Source organism: Pelodiscus sinensis, chromosome 17 (genome assembly GCF_049634645.1).
Source record: "Pelodiscus sinensis isolate JC-2024 chromosome 17, ASM4963464v1, whole genome shotgun sequence".
In the NCBI taxonomy this organism is placed as follows: Eukaryota; Metazoa; Chordata; order Testudines; family Trionychidae; genus Pelodiscus; species Pelodiscus sinensis.
In genome coordinates this window covers 15,642,445-15,660,410 of record NC_134727.1, presented here as the reverse complement: position 1 = coordinate 15,660,410, position 17,966 = coordinate 15,642,445, and the positions used below count along the sequence as shown (strand labels likewise).

The following is a 17,966-nucleotide window of genomic DNA, read 5'->3' as shown; positions in this document are numbered from 1 at the left end:
CTCCTTGTCATTTAGGGATGTCTCACTTTGCTTCTCACTTATGTGTGGCCCCCAACTGATTTTTCTGTGGGTCAGTGGCCCCTGATCAAAAAAAGTTTCCCCACCGCTGTTTAACAGAAACATCTCTTATGGTAATCATTGTATTCCCAAGTCACTCACTGAACTATTTCTTCCCAAACCTATAAAAAAGTTTTTCCTGCAGGACAACAGAGTGTATCCCATAGGAAAAGCCCCGCCCATATGGAGGGCTGGGGCTGCCCATGTGGAGGGCTAGGGCTCCCCTTCCCAGCTGAAAGAAGGGCCAGTGAGGCTCATGCCAGACCCTCCTGAGAGGTCTCCCCAGAGTTCCGGGGAGTGTATGTGGGGCGGGACGGCAGCCGTGACCTGCACAGCCCTTCTCCTTCCCCCTGTGCTGGGTGGGGCGGAAAACATGATCCATGGGGTTCCTTCCACTCCCCCTTCCTCAGTGGGGAGCAGAAGGTGCTGCAGCTGGGGGGGGTTGGAGGGGAGGCCTGGCAAGATCTCAAAGTGCCCCTCCCCTACACTGCTGTGGGGAGAGATCAGGGGCTGCCCCCACACCTCCCTGAAGCTGGGGGGAGGAAGAGCGGGACCAGCCGTGGCCTCGGCATGGCCCAACCCTCCAAAGGTCTGGGGGAGAGGGCCAGGCCTGGCCATGGCTTTGGCCCAGTCCAACCCCCTGAAGGCCGAGGAGAGAAGAGGAGGGCTGGGTCTGGCTGGGCCGCGGTTTCAGTCCAGCCCCAATCCCCCCAGGCAACTGGCGGGGAAGAAGGTTGGGCCTGCCATGGCGGGGGTGGGAGGGTTAGTCTGTGGCAAGGGGATAGGTGGGGGGAAAGAAAAGGCCCAGGCAGGGAGGGAGAAGGGGCCTGGGCTTGCCTAACCCCTGCAAGAGGGGAATTGGTGAGTGTAGGGCGCACGCGCACACACACACGGAGAAACTTACCTTAGGAGGTTCCCGGAACATCTGGTCCAGAGAGATAAACTCCAAACTTGGCAGTAATTCAATGAATTGACTGAAAGAATCTAGCTTTATTGCATGGCATCGCACCAGCGTGAGGTCAACTAGCCGGGTCCATCTTGAATGGTCTATGGAAGTAGATATATATATACACACACTCATGTTCCTTGAAGAATTTCCAAGTCTTTTTTATCTCTCATTAGAACTTTCCCAGATTTGAGACTCAAACTTCCACTGCCACCACTCTGACAGCTGAAGTTTATCAGCATCACTGGAGTCCCAAATTTCTGCATCTCCATTTTTGCTTATTTGGGACAGAACAGGTAGCAGAATTATGAAAAACTTTCCATCATTATTAGAGCTCTCTCTCTGTTTGGGGTTTTCTTTGCCCAACCAGTGTTTTAAAATGAAGACAGGGAAAAGAGATAATTTTGGTCACACACAAACTGTGTTACTTTCATCATTCTGTAAACAGTCTAAATATAGCGCATATCTACAAGGATTGTTCATGACCTATATGAAAAGAATTTGTAGTCTCAGTCTGGCTCTTAATAGACAAACATCCACATCACAATAATCATTATAATAATTAGCATTAATTTGCTCTCCTCAACTCTCAGGAAAGGGGACCAGAGCAGAATTAGCCATAGACACACAAACACACTCTCACCACCAGACCTGGTCCTGCAAGGTCAGAGTTAAAGCACAATGAAGTATTGTGAACACTTTTAAATTGGGCTTTATTTAATAAGGAATGTCAGCATTTTACATAATGTACTATTTCACTGTATTTCTCACTTATTAATTTGCAAACTACTTTCCTGATCTTCAGTGCAAATTAACAATATTCTGCTTGTGTGTATATCAGGAGTCTCAAACTCTGGCTCCCAGCTGGAGCAGTTGTGCAATTTGGTGGGCCGGAGGCTGTCTGTTCCCCCCTCTCTCTCCCAAGTCCCACACTTTTGTGCCATCGCCCTGCCTTCTCCTCCCATGGCACCCTATCCTCTGAGGGATGTGGCCTCAGGAACTACCAGAGGGGCTGGTGGCAGGAGCAATTGGGCCCCCCAGCATTACCTGCAGCAGCAGGAGCCATGGGGAAGTGGTACAAGTGTATTCACTGTGCTGGGCTCCCCAGTAATCCGCAAGCACACATCCCCAGCTGCCAGGTGCCATTGGGGGAGAGGGCAGGGATATGGCAGGAAGGGGTGGTGTTTTGGGGATGGAACAGATAAGCTTCTCCTCACCCCAACATAACTTCAGGGCTGTATTGTGCAACTGCTCCGGTCAGGGATTGCCCCTGGGTGTAAATATTAAATACACGCACACAGAAGGCGTGCACTAAACTACTAAACCTTTAAAAAGAAATCTGACTATTTTTTGGTCTCAAATGTTTCTTTTAATTAGAGGGTTATTATGTTCATGTTCTGAAACAAGTTTAACTATAAGTCTTCATCCTGATGCGAGATGTTTAGATTGTATCTCTATCATTCCAAAAGCATTCAATACCTGTGATCCAGTTGTTTGGATTGTGCAGATGTGGGCAGTTGTAAATGACCAGATACTTGATGCAAGAGAATACTTCATTTACAGCCTTCATTCCAATGTCTGTGATGATTCCTGGATTTTCAACCACATCAGCTAAGCCATACTTTACTAAGTCCCCATTAGTCATTTTGCCTACAGAAAGACAATAGAAGATTTCAGCAATATGCCCCTTCAGAAATTGCAGCATTTTTGTCCTCCCCAAATTCCATACTATAATATGCAATGTGTAATTTTAGCACAAATATCAGACAACAAATTTGACAAAAAGTTTCTGCTCAAATTACAATAGAAGTTTCAGGAGTTACAGAAAAAAATATATACAAGAAGATCCAAGAGCAATAGTTATTTACATTCTGTCAAAAGTACATCTTAGAAAAATACACTAAACCTATCAATTTGTGCTACTCTCACCCTCACCAGGTAATTTAAGAAAAAGTTCATACATTGTAGCAAAAACTCATCAACATATCCCAGATGAAGGGTTTCAAACTGTGGGAACTCCAGTTCTGCCATCTTCAGTGCAGAAAAGACACCATCTTTGGTCAGGGAAGGTTGAATTCGCACTTCATGCAACCTAAAAGCAATCAAGTACAGTTCACGTTCAAGGCAAAAAGCTATAAACTGAAGCAACAAAGCACTGTTTAGTACAGAATACATCTGAGTGAAAAATACATCTGTTCCACTCTAGGCAATTAACTGAAAATATTTATTAGACAGTGATGAACATTAGTGAATTCCTGCATTCTTCCTTCTAACAGTTTTTTGTAAAATCCTATTTAATTGGGTTACTGGTGAAATGTTATGTCTAACCAGTTAATCCATTAAAGGGAGGATGGAAGGGCCTGGGTGCATTGCAGGCAGGAGCTGCTCCAGTTCCCACCGGTTAACCTTTCACATCCCTAATTATAACCTGTGAGGAATTCCAAGCAATTTATAAACACTAATTAAACCTCACTGAGAAAAATATTATTATATTAATTTTACATATGACAAAGTGTAGTGACTTGGGTCAGGCCACAGAACAAGTCAGTGACAGATCTAATAACAAAAACCCAGGAATCTAATTCCCAGTCCCTTCCTCTAGTCATTTGAAATTCTTGTTAGACTGTAAAAATTCACTTGGTTTTTCTCTTAAATATGTAAAACAACTTCTTCAAACGCTGGGAAATTCATTACATTACCTAATGTAATGTAATAAATTTGAAGAGACAGAAAACAGAAAGGAATAACAAAAGCTGGGGAAAGCAAGTACCTTCGTGCAGCAGTTATGATGAGGTAGCCAAGATCTACTTCAAGAGCATTTTTGCAAGCTCCCAAAACTATAGTGTGCAAATTCCTAAAACCACCTTATCGGGGGAAAGAAAAGTTTCACTTTAGTCAATGGGTCACTAAAAATTACTCACTTTCCTGGTGTTATTTTGCCAATGGAGTATTTCAAGTAATAACAAGAATACATGCCATTTTAAAGCATATATATAAGTTTCCTTGTGTTAACACCTGCTGGTAGAGATAGTCCTGATTACTACAACAGAAGTTTCTCAAGAAGCTAATTTAAAAAAAAAAAAATTTCCTCCAAATTATTCCTGCCAGTTCTACCATCTAGAAAAGAACTGATAGTAAAGATTCACATTTGGTTGGAATATTAAGAGAGGGCAATTCTTTAACAGTTTTCATTGTTATAGAAATACATGTTCAATTTAACTTCAGCTTTTGTTTTCAGTACTTGCATAAAAAATGTGTCATAAAGGTATATATTTATACATACAAGATTAAAACAATTCCCAAAATACAACAAAAGTCCATAATTAACATCCTTTGAATATAGCTAAAACATACAAGTGAAAGAACAAGCTAAAGAACAAAAGTGTTGCCCATCATTTGTTCTATGCTTCAAGGCAGTAGGAAGTTGTATACCTGATCTCCAGCTATCTTCTACTACATGCTGGATAAGTCCTCCAAGAAAAGGAACTCTAACTAGTTCTAAATGCTCCAGGTTTCGGGCAGAAGCCAAACCTGTCACCAAGGGAACATACTTCAAAGAATTTGTTGGTCCTGCAGAGAAAAAAACAACTTCTGATAGGGAATATATACATAGAAAGTTGCTCATTTAATGGTACTGAATACATTATTCAAACAATTCAGCCATCAGATATGCCTGCCTGCACCTCTCCAGTTTAGCAAACCATCAGAACTAAAAACTAGTGGTGTTTTATTAACTTAACAGCTCAATACAGCATAGGAGAATTTTTTCCTATTATCAAATATGAAATAAAGTCTTTGATTGCTTCTGGAGTACTGCATGATGGGCAATCCCAAGGCCTTAACTGCACTAGAAAACTTAGTACAGAAACTGCCAGAAATTGTGCAGCTGTACAGATGTAAGTGCTACAATAGATGGCTAAACATTTTTATCATTATGTTATGAAAACTGTTCTGAGCTAGTATCCTTTTGTAGTCTACCACCAAGGCAGCTTCACTACTACTGTATTAGTACTAGTTTCTTCTTGTGTAGATGCATCCCTTCCCAAGAACGATTCTCTTTTCTCCTACCTGCACAATTCCTCATGACAAAAGTGCGTAAGCTGATACAAAGGAAATCTTTAAAGGGCTGTGGTTTGGTGAGCCTCACCCACTTCAAATAAAGATGCCTCAGCATTGGGATACAAGGAATTTCAGGGACATTTACACCTAAAATACAGGAACAACAACAAAAAAATGAAATTAGGTCTCGCGTTAAACAAACTCTCATATGTCAATTGTAGAATGAATTTCTTAGGAAATGTTTACACTACAAAATTAAGTCAACCTAAGTTACATCGGCATATTGCTCCTACAGTAATTACATTGCTTGTGTCTACAATTTGGTCCTTGTGTTAGCCATGTGCGTCTTCAGGAGGAGCGCTTGCACTATTTGAACTGGGACACTGTGGGGTAGCTCCTGAAGGCCAGCAACAGTTGATGTAAGCCCTGCAGTGACTATACTGACATTGCATCAACCTAACTACATCAACATTGACTCTATGCTTCTTGTGGAGGTGGAGTTAAGTCAGTGAAGTAGGCGAGTAATGTGAGCAGGAAGCCAAGTTCCCTTTAAGCTGTGAGGATGCACAACTGACTATTAAGCAGTGCGCAGGGACTAACAGCTACAGTGGAGACAGATGCTTCTTCCCAAGCTCTGAAGCTGTTACGGCTAGGGGAGAGGCACCTCTCCCCACCAGCTCCAATCTGAAACTGCCACAGCAAGGGCAGAGGCGCTTCTCCCTGCCAAACCCTCACACAGAGCTATCCCAAAACTGCTATGGCCAGAGGAAAAGTACCCCCCCTTCCCTGGCCCTCACCGAGCCTAGCCTGTACCTACCCTAGCTTGTATCTGCCCACTGGAGCAGTAAAGAGGGGCCTCTCACTTGACTTGAAGTAGCTGTGGTGAGAGAGAGCAGGGAGGAGTCCTCTCTCCCCAGGGCAGCCTGTACCCTTAACTCTTCATCCACAGCCCCACCCCAGAGCCTGCACCCCCAGCCACAGCCCTCACCTCCTCACACACACTTCAACCTTCTGCCCCAGTCTTGAGCCCTCTCCCACACCTCAATCCTTCAACTCCACCACACATTGTCTATGTGTGGAATGACTTTTGTTATGTGCACCAATATGGAGGTGATGCATTACTTCCATTTTGGTGCACATAAGTCATTCTGCACATGGAATTCAAAAATAAGATAGAACACTGAGTAGGACTGACGTTTTAGTAAAGACATGTACACAGTTAAATCGATATAAGGAGCCTTACGTTGATCTAACTCTGTAAAGTAGACCAGGGCTCAGGGTAATTAGAGGTGGCTGAGGGGATATCTTTTATTGGACCAACTTCTGTTGCTCAGAGAAGTTTTTGAGCTTACACAGAGCACTTCTTAAAGTCTGGTTAACTTCCTCAGACTTGGTCTATGTCATTCAGAGGTGCAGAATATTCACATTCCTGACAGGGATTTTAGATATCATGTAAATTGAACAGTCATGTAACCACATGAAATCTTAGCAGCTACAAGACTATTTGATAGTCTCCAGGGGCAGGGGCAGCAGCCAGTATGCTCCTGGGGCCACTCCCAGGGAGCCCCCTTTACTCCATGCAGTTGCCTCTGTATGCAACATGGGATGGCAGGCAGAGTCAGTTAGCAAGGGGAGCCAGTTCAAAAACCAGTTCCCCACACAGACCAGCTGCCTGCCGTCCTGCAATGCTGCCTCTGCCCATGGGGAGCTTGGGCCCAACGTGGACAGAGGCTGCTTCATGGCAGGCTCCCCTACTCCCACCTGCCACACTGCTGCCTCTGATAGAGGCAGGTGGCATCACAGAGCTGGTGCTGGAAGGAACCGGCTTTTAAGCTGGCTCCCCCCAGGACCAAATCCCTGCCTGCTCCTCCGTCGCTGCTGCCTCTGTAGGAGGCAGCAAGTGGGGGGCAGGCGGGTCCACGGAGCTGGCACACAAAGGGAGCCTGCTTGAAAGCCAGCTCCCCACACATATTGGCTCCAGTCTAGCTACCTCACCCTCCATGCTGCTGCTTATCAGGGAGTGCTTCTGGGGAGCCGGCTTTTAAGTCAGCTCCCATTCCCCCCCCTTGTTGCCTCTGATACAGAGGCAGAGGGGTGGGGGATGTGTGTAGTTGACAAGACTTATCGGTTAATCATGTAGTCGTCTACACAATGACATCCCTAATCCCTAGGTGATGAGGTTTTATTGACCTAACTCGCCACATACACGGGTGCTTTGTTGATGAGATGGCTTCTTCAGCTGATGTAATTACTGCCTCTCAGGAAAGCGAATTACCTATATCAAGGCAGAAACCCTACTAGCAGCAGGAGTAGCATCTTCACTGAAGTGTTATAGTAACACTGCTACAGCCTTTTAAATACTGGTTGGACCTCTATAATGCAGAATTTCCTGCAACATCCACGATCTGGCATTCATGGGTGCTCCAGGGTTGGAACACTCATGGGGAAAAGTGCGCTCAGCAACTCTTCCCCAACCCTCCCAAAGTTTCCGGAGTGCTGTAAATAGCTCAGTTGTGGTGTTCAAACTCAGGAAGGGAGCAGGAGGAAGAGGGAAGGGACAGGGGTGGCACTCAGGAAAGCAGCCAGGAGCCAGTTTCTTAGCCACCCCCACCTTTCCCACAGTGCGCCTCCCCACCCACTTCCCATTCCGTCAATGCCGACCCCACTGCTACTGCTAGAGTGTAGCCCCACAAGCAGCAGCAGAGGGACTGGCACTGACCTTCCCTGGTCTAGCTTATTCCCTGGTTTGGGAGCGGTCAGGTCCCAAGGGTGCTGGACCAGGGAGGTTCAACCTATACAGACAAGGCCTCACAGCTAAATTCAAGTGTCATACCTAAATTAAAGATGGAATAGATTAGTTAACATAAGTGGCTAATACATATTTCAAGGAATCATTCAAGGTGAAGTGGTTTGTTAACATTGCTTCAGTCATGGGGGGCTAGGAGGTAGAAGAGAAGCAGGAGGGCAAGAATTGTAAATGGGTTAGAGATTGTTGTAATACTCCATTAATCCAGTTTCTCTAATCAGGCCATTATTTTTAGTCTCTAACAACACGTCTCTCATAGTAAATGATTTTGGATTTGATAGGACACTAGCACCCATCTGTACAGATGGCTCTGCAAAAGCCAATGGATCACTTCAAAAACTATGGACCTTTGACCTAGGAATTCACTACCTGTCACAGTCACACCAGTGCTCTGGATCTCTGCTTTCCTATAGTGAACAGAAACACTACACACTGGAAAAATTATATTTCTTGAAAAGAATGCTTATTATGCAACATTCTAAACCCTTTAAATTCACTTGTATCTAAGATAACTACTTCACCAATAAGCTCTTACCTACTAAGTGCAATGTCTGAATTTTTGCTCCTATTGGAATTTTCAGTTTATTTTCAGGCGGGATTGGGAAAGCACCATTACGATTACGAAACTTCCCTAAAATATGAACTTGTGGCATATACGTCCAAATGGCTTCCACCAACTCCAAATGAGAGGTTTCTACACCCTGGATAAAAGTACAACAATAAGTAAAGGCAAGGCTCCAATTATCAACTTAAGCAACAATATTTTTCTTAAACAAGAAAACTTCTCTGGAACGCACACAGCTTGATGCAACGCATTAATTCTTTGCAGAACCATTTGCCTTAAAAGCTGAAGAAGTCATAGGAAACGACTGTCTGATCTTGAGAATTGCTGAACACCTGTAACCCCGTATGAAGTGACTACAAAAGAACAACACTCATTTGTAAACTAGTAACAGATTTTGTAAAGGTTTACTTCTGCTGCCATCCGTGCAAGGTAAAGATGCACAACACAACAGTATCCTAGCAAGGTGTTACAACATAAATTGAAATTTTTATCCCAACCATCTATTTCCTCTGCAGTCTTATCAAAGATCATATCATCAACTGATGAAAGACATTAATCATTTGACCTGAACCCTTACCAGCAGATTTGGGCATGTCTGCAAGGCCTCTAGCACTCCAGGAATACTGAAAGCTTCATGGCCACGGACTCTGCGCCTTTCAAGATACCTGGGGTGAAGACCATAGAGCTGTTCAATGTCTGGCATCTTCCTCAGCAACGTTAGGAAACTGGAATCAGTGAAACCTAGAAGAGGACACGAGTTTTGAGTTTTTGTGACAATAAACATCTAGCTGAGTAGACCGAGTTTATGCTGTAATTCTCTGTGTATAGTGAAAAAAAATCACAGAATACTAAAACTATTCACAACAAACATGCAGAATTCATAATTTGTTACAGAGCAGCCGCGCTTCCATTACTGTGGTATTCAGCACACATAGACTACGTCTAGACTGCAAGCCTCTTTCGAAAAAGAGCATCTAGACTACAACCAGTACTTTAGAAAAAGCAAGCCACTTTTTCGAAAGAGAGCACCCAGGCAGTGCTTTTTTCTCTTTCAAAAAAAGGCGTTATTCCTCGTAAAACTAGGTTTTCCGCGGTCGAAAAAACTGCCGCGTTCTTTTGATTTACTTTCGAAAGAATGCGGCAGCAGTCTAGATGCAGGAGAAGTTTTTTGAAAAAAGGCTACTTTTTTTGAAAAAACCCTGTAATCTAGACACACCCATACAGGAGAGATTTTCCAAAGCACTTAAGGGAAGAAGGCACCAATTCCCACTGAAAGTCAGTAAGGGTATGTCTACACTTGCACCCTCTTTCGAGAGTGGGATGCAAATGAAGACATTCAAAATTGCAAATGAAGCCAGGATTTAAATATTCGCATTGTGGCGCTATTTTGAAATAACAGATACGGTGCAGATGCGGTTATTTCGGGAGAAAACCCTTCTCTCGAAATAACTGGTAAACCTCATTGTATGAGGAATAAGGGTTATTTTGAGAGAAGGGTTTTCTCTCGAAATAACTGCGTCTTAACAGCGTCTGTTATTTCGAAATAGCACTATTTTGAAATAACGCCATAACACGAATATGCAAATGAAGTGCAGGATATTTAAATCCCAGCTTCATTTGTAATTTCGAATGCCTTCATTTGCATCCCTCTCTTGAAAGAGTGTGCAAGTGTAGACATACCATAAGAGGTAAGTACCTAACCAAGCTAACTCCCTTGGCTGCTTTCAAAAAGCACATCCCATATGTCTGTCTAAAAATGATATCATTGTTCCACTAGGTCTTGTCAATACCACATTAACATAACACCCAAATAAAGTGTACTACTTACCAGTGGGCATGTATTCCCACCAACGACCTGCGCAGAGGTCCACAACCTTTACCACCCTCAGGTACAGAGTCACTGCTTCCTTCAGCTTCCGGGAGAGGCATTCCATACACATGATATCCTGCAGGGGAAGGTATCTTTGGGAGAGAAAACAACTCTGTTTACCAAAGACTTTAGTTCATTTTCTCTCACATCAAAGAACATCTAGAGAATTACTACACAAACCCAGACATTCCTAACATCTAAAAAACCATGGGTTCAAATGAGATTTTCACACAGTTCTGTAATGAAGTTTGTAATGCAGCTAGCCATAAGGGGTAGCATTCTGTTAATCAGGCAGCCAATGCACTTAAGGTAACAAAAACCAGCAGTGGCCTTGCCATGTCCCTAAAGGTCTCAGGCACAGAAGGGAGAGTCCGTGATGCATGGTCCTATTTCATTTTTGACTAAATCTTACAAAGTTACCATATTTTGAAAGCTGGAAACTTTCTAGTTTTGGAAGTATGTATTTTAATTCGCTAAGTCATAGAAATTAGAGGTTTGGTTAGTAGCAACTGCTACTGAATTAGCCCCATAATCATGCTTGCAATCTGTATGGACACTTTAAACTTGTCAGCTCATTCAGAGTCTAAGGCTACATCTACATTAGCATGATCTTGTGCAAATACTCTTTAACGCAAGAGTTCTTGTGTTAAAGTATTTGTGCAAGAGAGCTCTGATGGCCATTTTAGCCATTGGGCTTTCCTGTGCAAGAAATTCACGTTGCCTGTCTACACTGGCCAGTTGCGCAAGAGGGCTTATTCCTGAGCAGGAGCATCATAATTCTTGCACAAGAAGCACTGATTTAACACGTTAGAACGTCAGTGTTCTTGCGCAAGAACTCCCTGCCAGTGTAGACAGGCAGCATGTTTTTGCGCAAAAGCACTTGCTTTTGCACAAAATCATGCCAATATAGACACAGCCTAAGAGTATCTGTATAATTGAAATTAGAATGTATTTATTTTTTACATAGAATGAAACATCTGACTAAAACTCTCAGTGGCAGGATCATTCCTGTTCCAATATACCAACGTATATGATAACTGAATTCATCAACCACATTGAAATATATGGCTGCTCACTTTAGAGCATGATCATGTCTGAAATCTGTAGTAAAGAGTGAACAGCAAGACTCCAGTGCCAATAGTAAGGAATCTGTATAAGTGAAAAAAAGTTATGCAACACATTTTAGACATACATCTTAAGGATGTTAAGGACTAGTTGACTATCCAATAAGCAAATGGATTCGACTCCCCTTGCTGCTTCTCTCAGATGGGGGGGGGGGGGGGAGGGGGGAAGAGGTAACACCGCATAGCTATGCCCAGGATCAGCTGTGTGGCACTGCCCCTTTGAACGCCATCTCCGCATTTCAAAGTGGCAGCACTGCACAGCTGATCCTGGGCACAGCTATGTGGTACTGTCCCTTCGAAACACCAAGACGGCATTCAAAGGGGCAGTGCCATGTGGAGCCCGGGGTCAGCTGAGGACTCCCCAACTGATCCTGGGTTCTGCTGAAATGCTGCACAGTGGGGGCTCTTGTACATTTCAAAGGAGGAATGAGGAAATGCCTATCGACTGGTCGAGTAGTCAATGGAAATTTCATTGACTACTCGACTAGTAAATTAATCAATATTTAACATCCTTAATACATCTACAAAATACAGATTGAATCTCCCTGGTCCGGCATTGTCAGGACCTGACCAGTCCCGAGCTAGAGGATTTATGGGACCAGGGAGGTCTCCTGTTACCAGCCCCAAAGCTTATCACCTGCGGCTGGCAGGCTGCCCCAGCAGGCAAGCCTGCATCACCCTCTCCCTGCAACCTGGCTGGGCTGCTTGCCCGGCTACTACTGGCTTCCTGAGCAGCACAGGCTCCAGCTCCTAATTCAGGGCTCCAGTCCCACACAGCTGGGAGTAGCTGAGGGGCTGGGGCTCCAGCCCTGGTCCCATACTGTCCCCAGCAGAGCTGTCGAACCTGATGCCCCACCCAGCTGGCCCTCTTGCCCTTAGGCTCCCAGGCTCACTGGTCCAGGAGCATCCGTGGTCCTTTGCCAAACTAGAGAGTGCCAGATATTGGCAGTACAACCAGCATTAAGATAACTATTGATTCCAAGGCAAGTAAATAGATAACACTATATCTGCTCTTTTGGTTGTTTCTACATGATATTAAGCAATTTTTATATAAAGTTAGTTTTCAGTGTTCCTATGTCAGAGAATATGAAGTATGTTTCTTGGAGAGCTAACTTATTTATACAGTGTGACCTATATACTTAGTTTTAACAAAACAAAAGTAGAGCCCCACAAGAAATCCCATGTATTTCCTCTATACTATCCAGCAAAACCTTATCCTCTAATGCAGAGGTTCCCAAACTTTTTGAAATGGAGACCAGTAAATCCATTCACGAGCTTTCGGAAGACCGGTAGCATTCATTTGCATATTTGCATATTCATTAAGCAAATGACAAATATGCAAATACATTGTTTTTGGTCCTCCCAAAGCCCCCAGGGCCAGCTTTAGCAAAGCTTTTCATATGGCCACCCACAATATTCTTACCAGCAAGTTAAGGGAATATGGATTGGAAAAATGGACTGTAATCCAATAAAACCCTGCACCACCACATCGTGTATTGAAAAGGGGCTCATTTATTTTCAGAAAGCTGACACCATCTTTGGAATTTTTTATCCATATTCTCATTCCGGATGGTGAATACACCAGGTTCTCTCCATTCTGACACATTGTAGTGCCTTTAAACCTCACTGTCAGCAGTGGGGATATTTAAAAGGCACTGCTTTAAAATTTTTATTCAGGATCTGTGCGCGCTCTGAACTGTCCCGCTCCCTGCTGGCCGATTCTCTCTCCTCTTCCCCCTCCCTTTCCATCCCCACCCTGGGCCAGCCCCACTGTCCCCGCCAGACGATTCTCTCCCAATCTCTCCTGGTAAGCCCTGCTGCCCCCGCCAGCCCTGCTTCTGCTGGCCAGTTTCCCCCCCGCTCCCCGCGATCTCCCCTGGCCAGTCTCACTGCTCCCGCCCCTGCAGTCAGCCCTGCTTCTGCCAGTCGGGTCCCCCCTCCCCAGTCAGCCCTGCTTCTGTCAGCCGGTTCCCCTTCCTATCTCCCCCGGGCAGCTCCACTGCTCCAACCCTGCTTCCCTGCGGCCGATATTCAACCCCCCCTCCCCATTCCACAGCCAGCAATAAGAGCTCACCTGGTAACCCTCATTATGCCTCTGCCGGGAACCTGAAACATACGGCTGCATCCGCCCAGCCCGGCTGAGGGCTTGCGGAACCCAGCGCTGCACGGACAGTCTGGGAGCCCAGAACACCCTGGCAGCCACGCTGAGGCCCGGTATCGGGCCACAGCCCATAGTTTAGGAAATGCTACTCTAATGCATACTGACGACTAAATTTAATTCCCATCTGACTATTGGTGGTACAACTAGTATTTTCTGAATACCTACCATTTGATATTTATTTACAGATACTAAAGTGGAAAGGATAGAGTGACAAAAAAATACAACTTCTTACCTAAAAATATGGCAAAGAACTTCATGTGAGAGCTGATTCATATAATCTTTCCGTTCATCTAGTTTGGTAGATTCAGAGCCTTCACTGCTCATGGGGCATGGCTTCACATTTTTCCGTCGAGGCCCCATATTTGCAATGATTTCTGATTAAAAGGATTAAGGTTCACAAGATTATACAAATTCAGTGCAACTAAAAGAGAAAAGATACGAAGAAGGGGACAGGATAGTGAATATTAGTTTACGGAAAGACTCAACAAAACCTGCCACTAAAAATTAACTCTAGAATGCCATTATTCAAATTAATCAATTAAAAAGTGGACAAGTCTCTGAGGGGTAGCCATGTTAGTCTGTATCTGCAAAAACTATGAGCAGTCCCGTGGCACCTTAAAGACTAACAGATTCATTTGGGCATAAGCTTTTGTGTGGGTAAAAAGCACTGTGCGATGTACTGCAGATGTATGCATCTGACAAAGTGGTTTTTATCCATGAAAACTTATGCCCATCTGAATCTATTAGTCTTTAAGGTGCCACAAGACTCCTCATTTTTAAAAAATGGAAGGATTGTTCTGACAAGACATAAATGAACCTGCCTTGCATATGAAGCTGGAAAGAAAAAATCCAGCCAAATGAATTAAGACTAACTAGAAAGTCCCATTGAACCCAGGAAAATTAATAAACAGAATACCAGCTGGACGTCGTATGCAAATGCATCAGTAGATTTAAATATAGGTCATTTCCTTAGTAACTTCTTTCAAATTAAGAAAACAATAAAATGTCTTTGGAAATACCACCCCACATATCAATAAGCTCAGGCATCTCATGCAAAATAGAGGCAGGAAATTACTAAACAAAGTGGACACATATCAGCATACTAGCTCTTAGGGATGTAATCGGGGTTACCTGATAAGTATTACCCATGACGGGTGATGCTTACTGACCCACCGATTAACTGGCGCTCAGACCAGTCTGAGCAGTCCGCTGCCTACAGTGCAGAAGGCTATGCCTGGCCAGGTTCGCAGCAAACAGTTAATTGGTTCATAGAGTTTAACACTTTAAAAATGGAATTTACATCCCAACTAGCTCCAAAAGCAAATTATTTTGTTTTACAATAGTGCTTAAAGTTCTTAACTTCGCAATGTTGCATATTTAATATCTATGTTTAATGTTAAATTTTTGACTCACTGTATTTCTGTAAATGTTGTTTCACCATCATTTTATATCTAATCTGAAATACATCTGAATTAACGATGCTGCTTTTTCTGCTACGGAAATAATTCAAACTAAATGTTAGCAATTTTTGCATTCATATTTTAAAGAAAAAGTGCTATGTTTATTACCTCTAATTAAACTGTTACCTCACAGAAATGAATAGCATGAGGCAGGAAGACTTCACATGCTTGCTAATGCTGTTATTAATTTCAAGACTTTTTTTTCTGGACAGTGATGTTGACAGAGCAGAGTTTAACCAGTTAACTCTGTCACAGATTTAACTTCTACCAGAAAGAGATGAAAACATTTCAGGAATGAAAGAGCAGAATTTCCAGACTGCAACTGGAATTGTTGACAGATTCCAAACCATCATATACACAAGCTTTGGACAGTGTATAGTCTCTGCAGATCATGATGGTAAATCTTTATTTTTACAGAACTCTAGGGGGTGGTGTCCCATGATCACAACGCTTGCCAACGCCCATGTCTTTGGGGGGTATGCAGCCCTGGCTCCCCCATGCCCGGCCGCTATGAGGAGCAGCAGCCTCGGTCTGCCCCCTCCTCCCAGCCACCGGGTGAAGCATGGACCAGCTGCAGCTCTCCCCTCTCCAGCCATTGGGCAGGGCTGAGGCCCGTCTCTCCCCCACAACCTGTACTTCAATTTCATCCCCCACCTCAATTTCTGCACTCATCATTCTCCCTAATCTCTCACCCCTCCCTACACTGCCTATTCCCATCCTTCCCATCCATCACCTCCGTTCCTACACCCAGTTATCCTCCCTATCCCCACCCCACACTGACTAACCCAACCCTCACCTCCTTCCTCCATTCCTACACCCCCATCCTTCCCTAACCACTCCTCATCCCCACACTGCACATTCCCTTGCCTTGATTCCTATATCTCCCTCATCCCTACCATCTCCCTTTACCGCACCGCCCATCCCCCCCCACACCCTATCCCCCTTCCGCTCCCCTACAGACACCTTGCATACCCCTTCCTCCCCCAAAAGCACCACCAGGCTAGGCAGCACAGCCCCGGCCACCGCAGCAGGAGCCACAGCCTGCCTCCAACCTCTAGCCCAGCCTTTCTGCACATCCGTGTTGTGGCAGCTTTCCTCTGTGGTGAGCCCAGGGAGCCTGGAGCGCAGAGCTGGGGTGCAAGATATGCCCAGCTAATGTCAGGCCCAAGAGTGTGCACCTGAGCCCAGGCCAAGCAGAGCCAAGCCATGTGGCAGGTGTGTGGGCCAGGCAGGCTGGGGCCCAGAGACAGGTGGACATTGCTCCAGGGACCACGCGGAGACAGAGCTCCTGAGAGCGTGTTGGCACAGGTCACCGGCACATGACAGAGCTGCTCACTCGGGGGAAACCTACAGCGTGGTTCCCAAGCACTGTGGCTGGGCCACACAGAACAAAGATGCAAGGCAGGCACTTGAGCAAGGCAGACTGGGGTGGGGCCTAGAGGCAGGTGGACACTGTTCCAGGGAGCACACAGGGATAGAGCCGCCATCCCCCTCCCCATTTAAAGGAGCAATCATGTGGTTGGGGCTCCAGAGAGGAAAGAGTGACGTGATGATGTCACTCTGTCGTCCCACAGGAAATTTTTTTTTTTATACATAAGACACAGATTTTTTTTTTTTTTTTTTTTTTACACAGAACATTATTTTTGTTCAATTTAATCCATACAAGACTAGCTGTAGGTCTTTTCCACAAGAAAATGAATGAAGAACAACAAACATTGACAGGAAGTCTTGGAGCAGGTAGACATGAAAATACTTCGAAAACATTTAAAGGTGACTAGAGTCAAAATTCATCATTTCGGTGTCGTTAGTATGTAAGCACTATTTCTAAGCTTCACAATATGCAAAAATATATTTTCCTTCAGTTTTCCATGAACTAAAATTCATCTTTTGGACAAGACAAAATATAAAATTGCAACCAACAAGGAGTGCATAAAAATATGAAGACAAGTACAGTATTAGAGAAGTAGCCGTGTTAGTCTACATCTATGAAAAAAATGAGGTGTCCCATGGCACCTTAAAGACTAGCTGATTTATTTGGGCACAGGCTTTAGCGGGCTTTTACTTGACAGCTTACTTGTCAGCTTTTGAAATAATTCCACAATAGCGTTATACCGCCACCACCGGTTACAACATATTCAATTATAATATTGCAGCATTTTTCAAGTGTACAAAACTAAGTAAAAACTGCCCATAAACAAATGTGATATTACTCTATTTAACTTGTCCAATCTGATAGATTACTACATGTAGTAAGTACATAACATAACAAAGGAATCTTAGGTTTACAAAACTGATATTAAGGTTATTTGCAGCAAATCTATTTGGTGAACACCTTATTTTGCTGATATACTGCAAATTGCTCTTTATATGCCCATCAGCTTGCCTTTGAAATATACTTATTTTTAAATATTAAGTATATCTGTAACCATAAGATTACAGTACTATTCCCACACAGGTCCAGGAAATCACATTCTTTACACTTTCACAAAAAGAGGAAGACACAGGCCACCTAAATATTTTATCACCTCCTAATAGGCAAAGATCAGGAATCCAAACTGAGCACCCAGCACATTTTCCAAACAAGAATTCCAAGCAGGATCTAGAGATACTGAGGGACTTTGGAATATATTTCTATAAATGGGTAATTAAGTTTCTCTGTGCTTTACAGATTCCCAGTGAATTTCACCATACTCCTCCAGCTAGGACAGACAGCAGCAGAGAATGGAAAACATTTCATTTTCTACATAAACTTTAACATATTGCTGAGCTTTTTTCTAGTGATGAGTGTACTTTAAATTAGATCTCCAGATCTTCTCACTGAGACAGAAAAAACTTGTAGTCTCCTTACAGTAGTATGGGGCATCTGGGAACAACTGTGGGGAATAGGTCTCTACATACAAGTTTTTAAAATCAGAACT

The 17,966-nt window shown here is 43.9% G+C and overlaps 1 protein-coding gene across 8 annotated transcripts in view; it reads right to left on the bottom strand.

Moving 5' to 3' along the window:
* FBXO38 (F-box protein 38) overlaps positions 1-17,966 on the bottom strand; it is a 49,804-nt gene that overhangs the window by 30,541 nt on the left and 1,297 nt on the right. For 2 of the 8 annotated variants that reach the window (XM_006138090.4, XM_006138091.4), the window contains exons 1-11: positions 15,002-15,797; positions 13,821-13,962; positions 10,262-10,395; positions 9,011-9,174; positions 8,404-8,569; positions 5,072-5,209; positions 4,436-4,573; positions 3,774-3,867; positions 2,965-3,095; positions 2,483-2,653; positions 962-1,104 (exon numbers count right to left, since the gene is read on the bottom strand). In XM_006138090.4, coding sequence (XP_006138152.1) covers positions 962-1,104; positions 2,483-2,653; positions 2,965-3,095; positions 3,774-3,867; positions 4,436-4,573; positions 5,072-5,209; positions 8,404-8,569; positions 9,011-9,174; positions 10,262-10,395; positions 13,821-13,962; positions 15,002-15,122 — 1,542 coding nt within the window. In that variant the 5' untranslated portion in view covers positions 15,123-15,797. Of the gene's footprint in view, positions 1-961; positions 1,105-2,482; positions 2,654-2,964; positions 3,096-3,773; positions 3,868-4,435; positions 4,574-5,071; positions 5,210-8,403; positions 8,570-9,010; positions 9,175-10,261; positions 10,396-13,820; positions 14,010-15,001; positions 15,798-17,966 lie in introns of those variants that run through there. The other 6 variants (XM_006138096.4, XM_075900213.1, XM_006138094.4 and 3 more) reach the window with 4 other exon arrangements.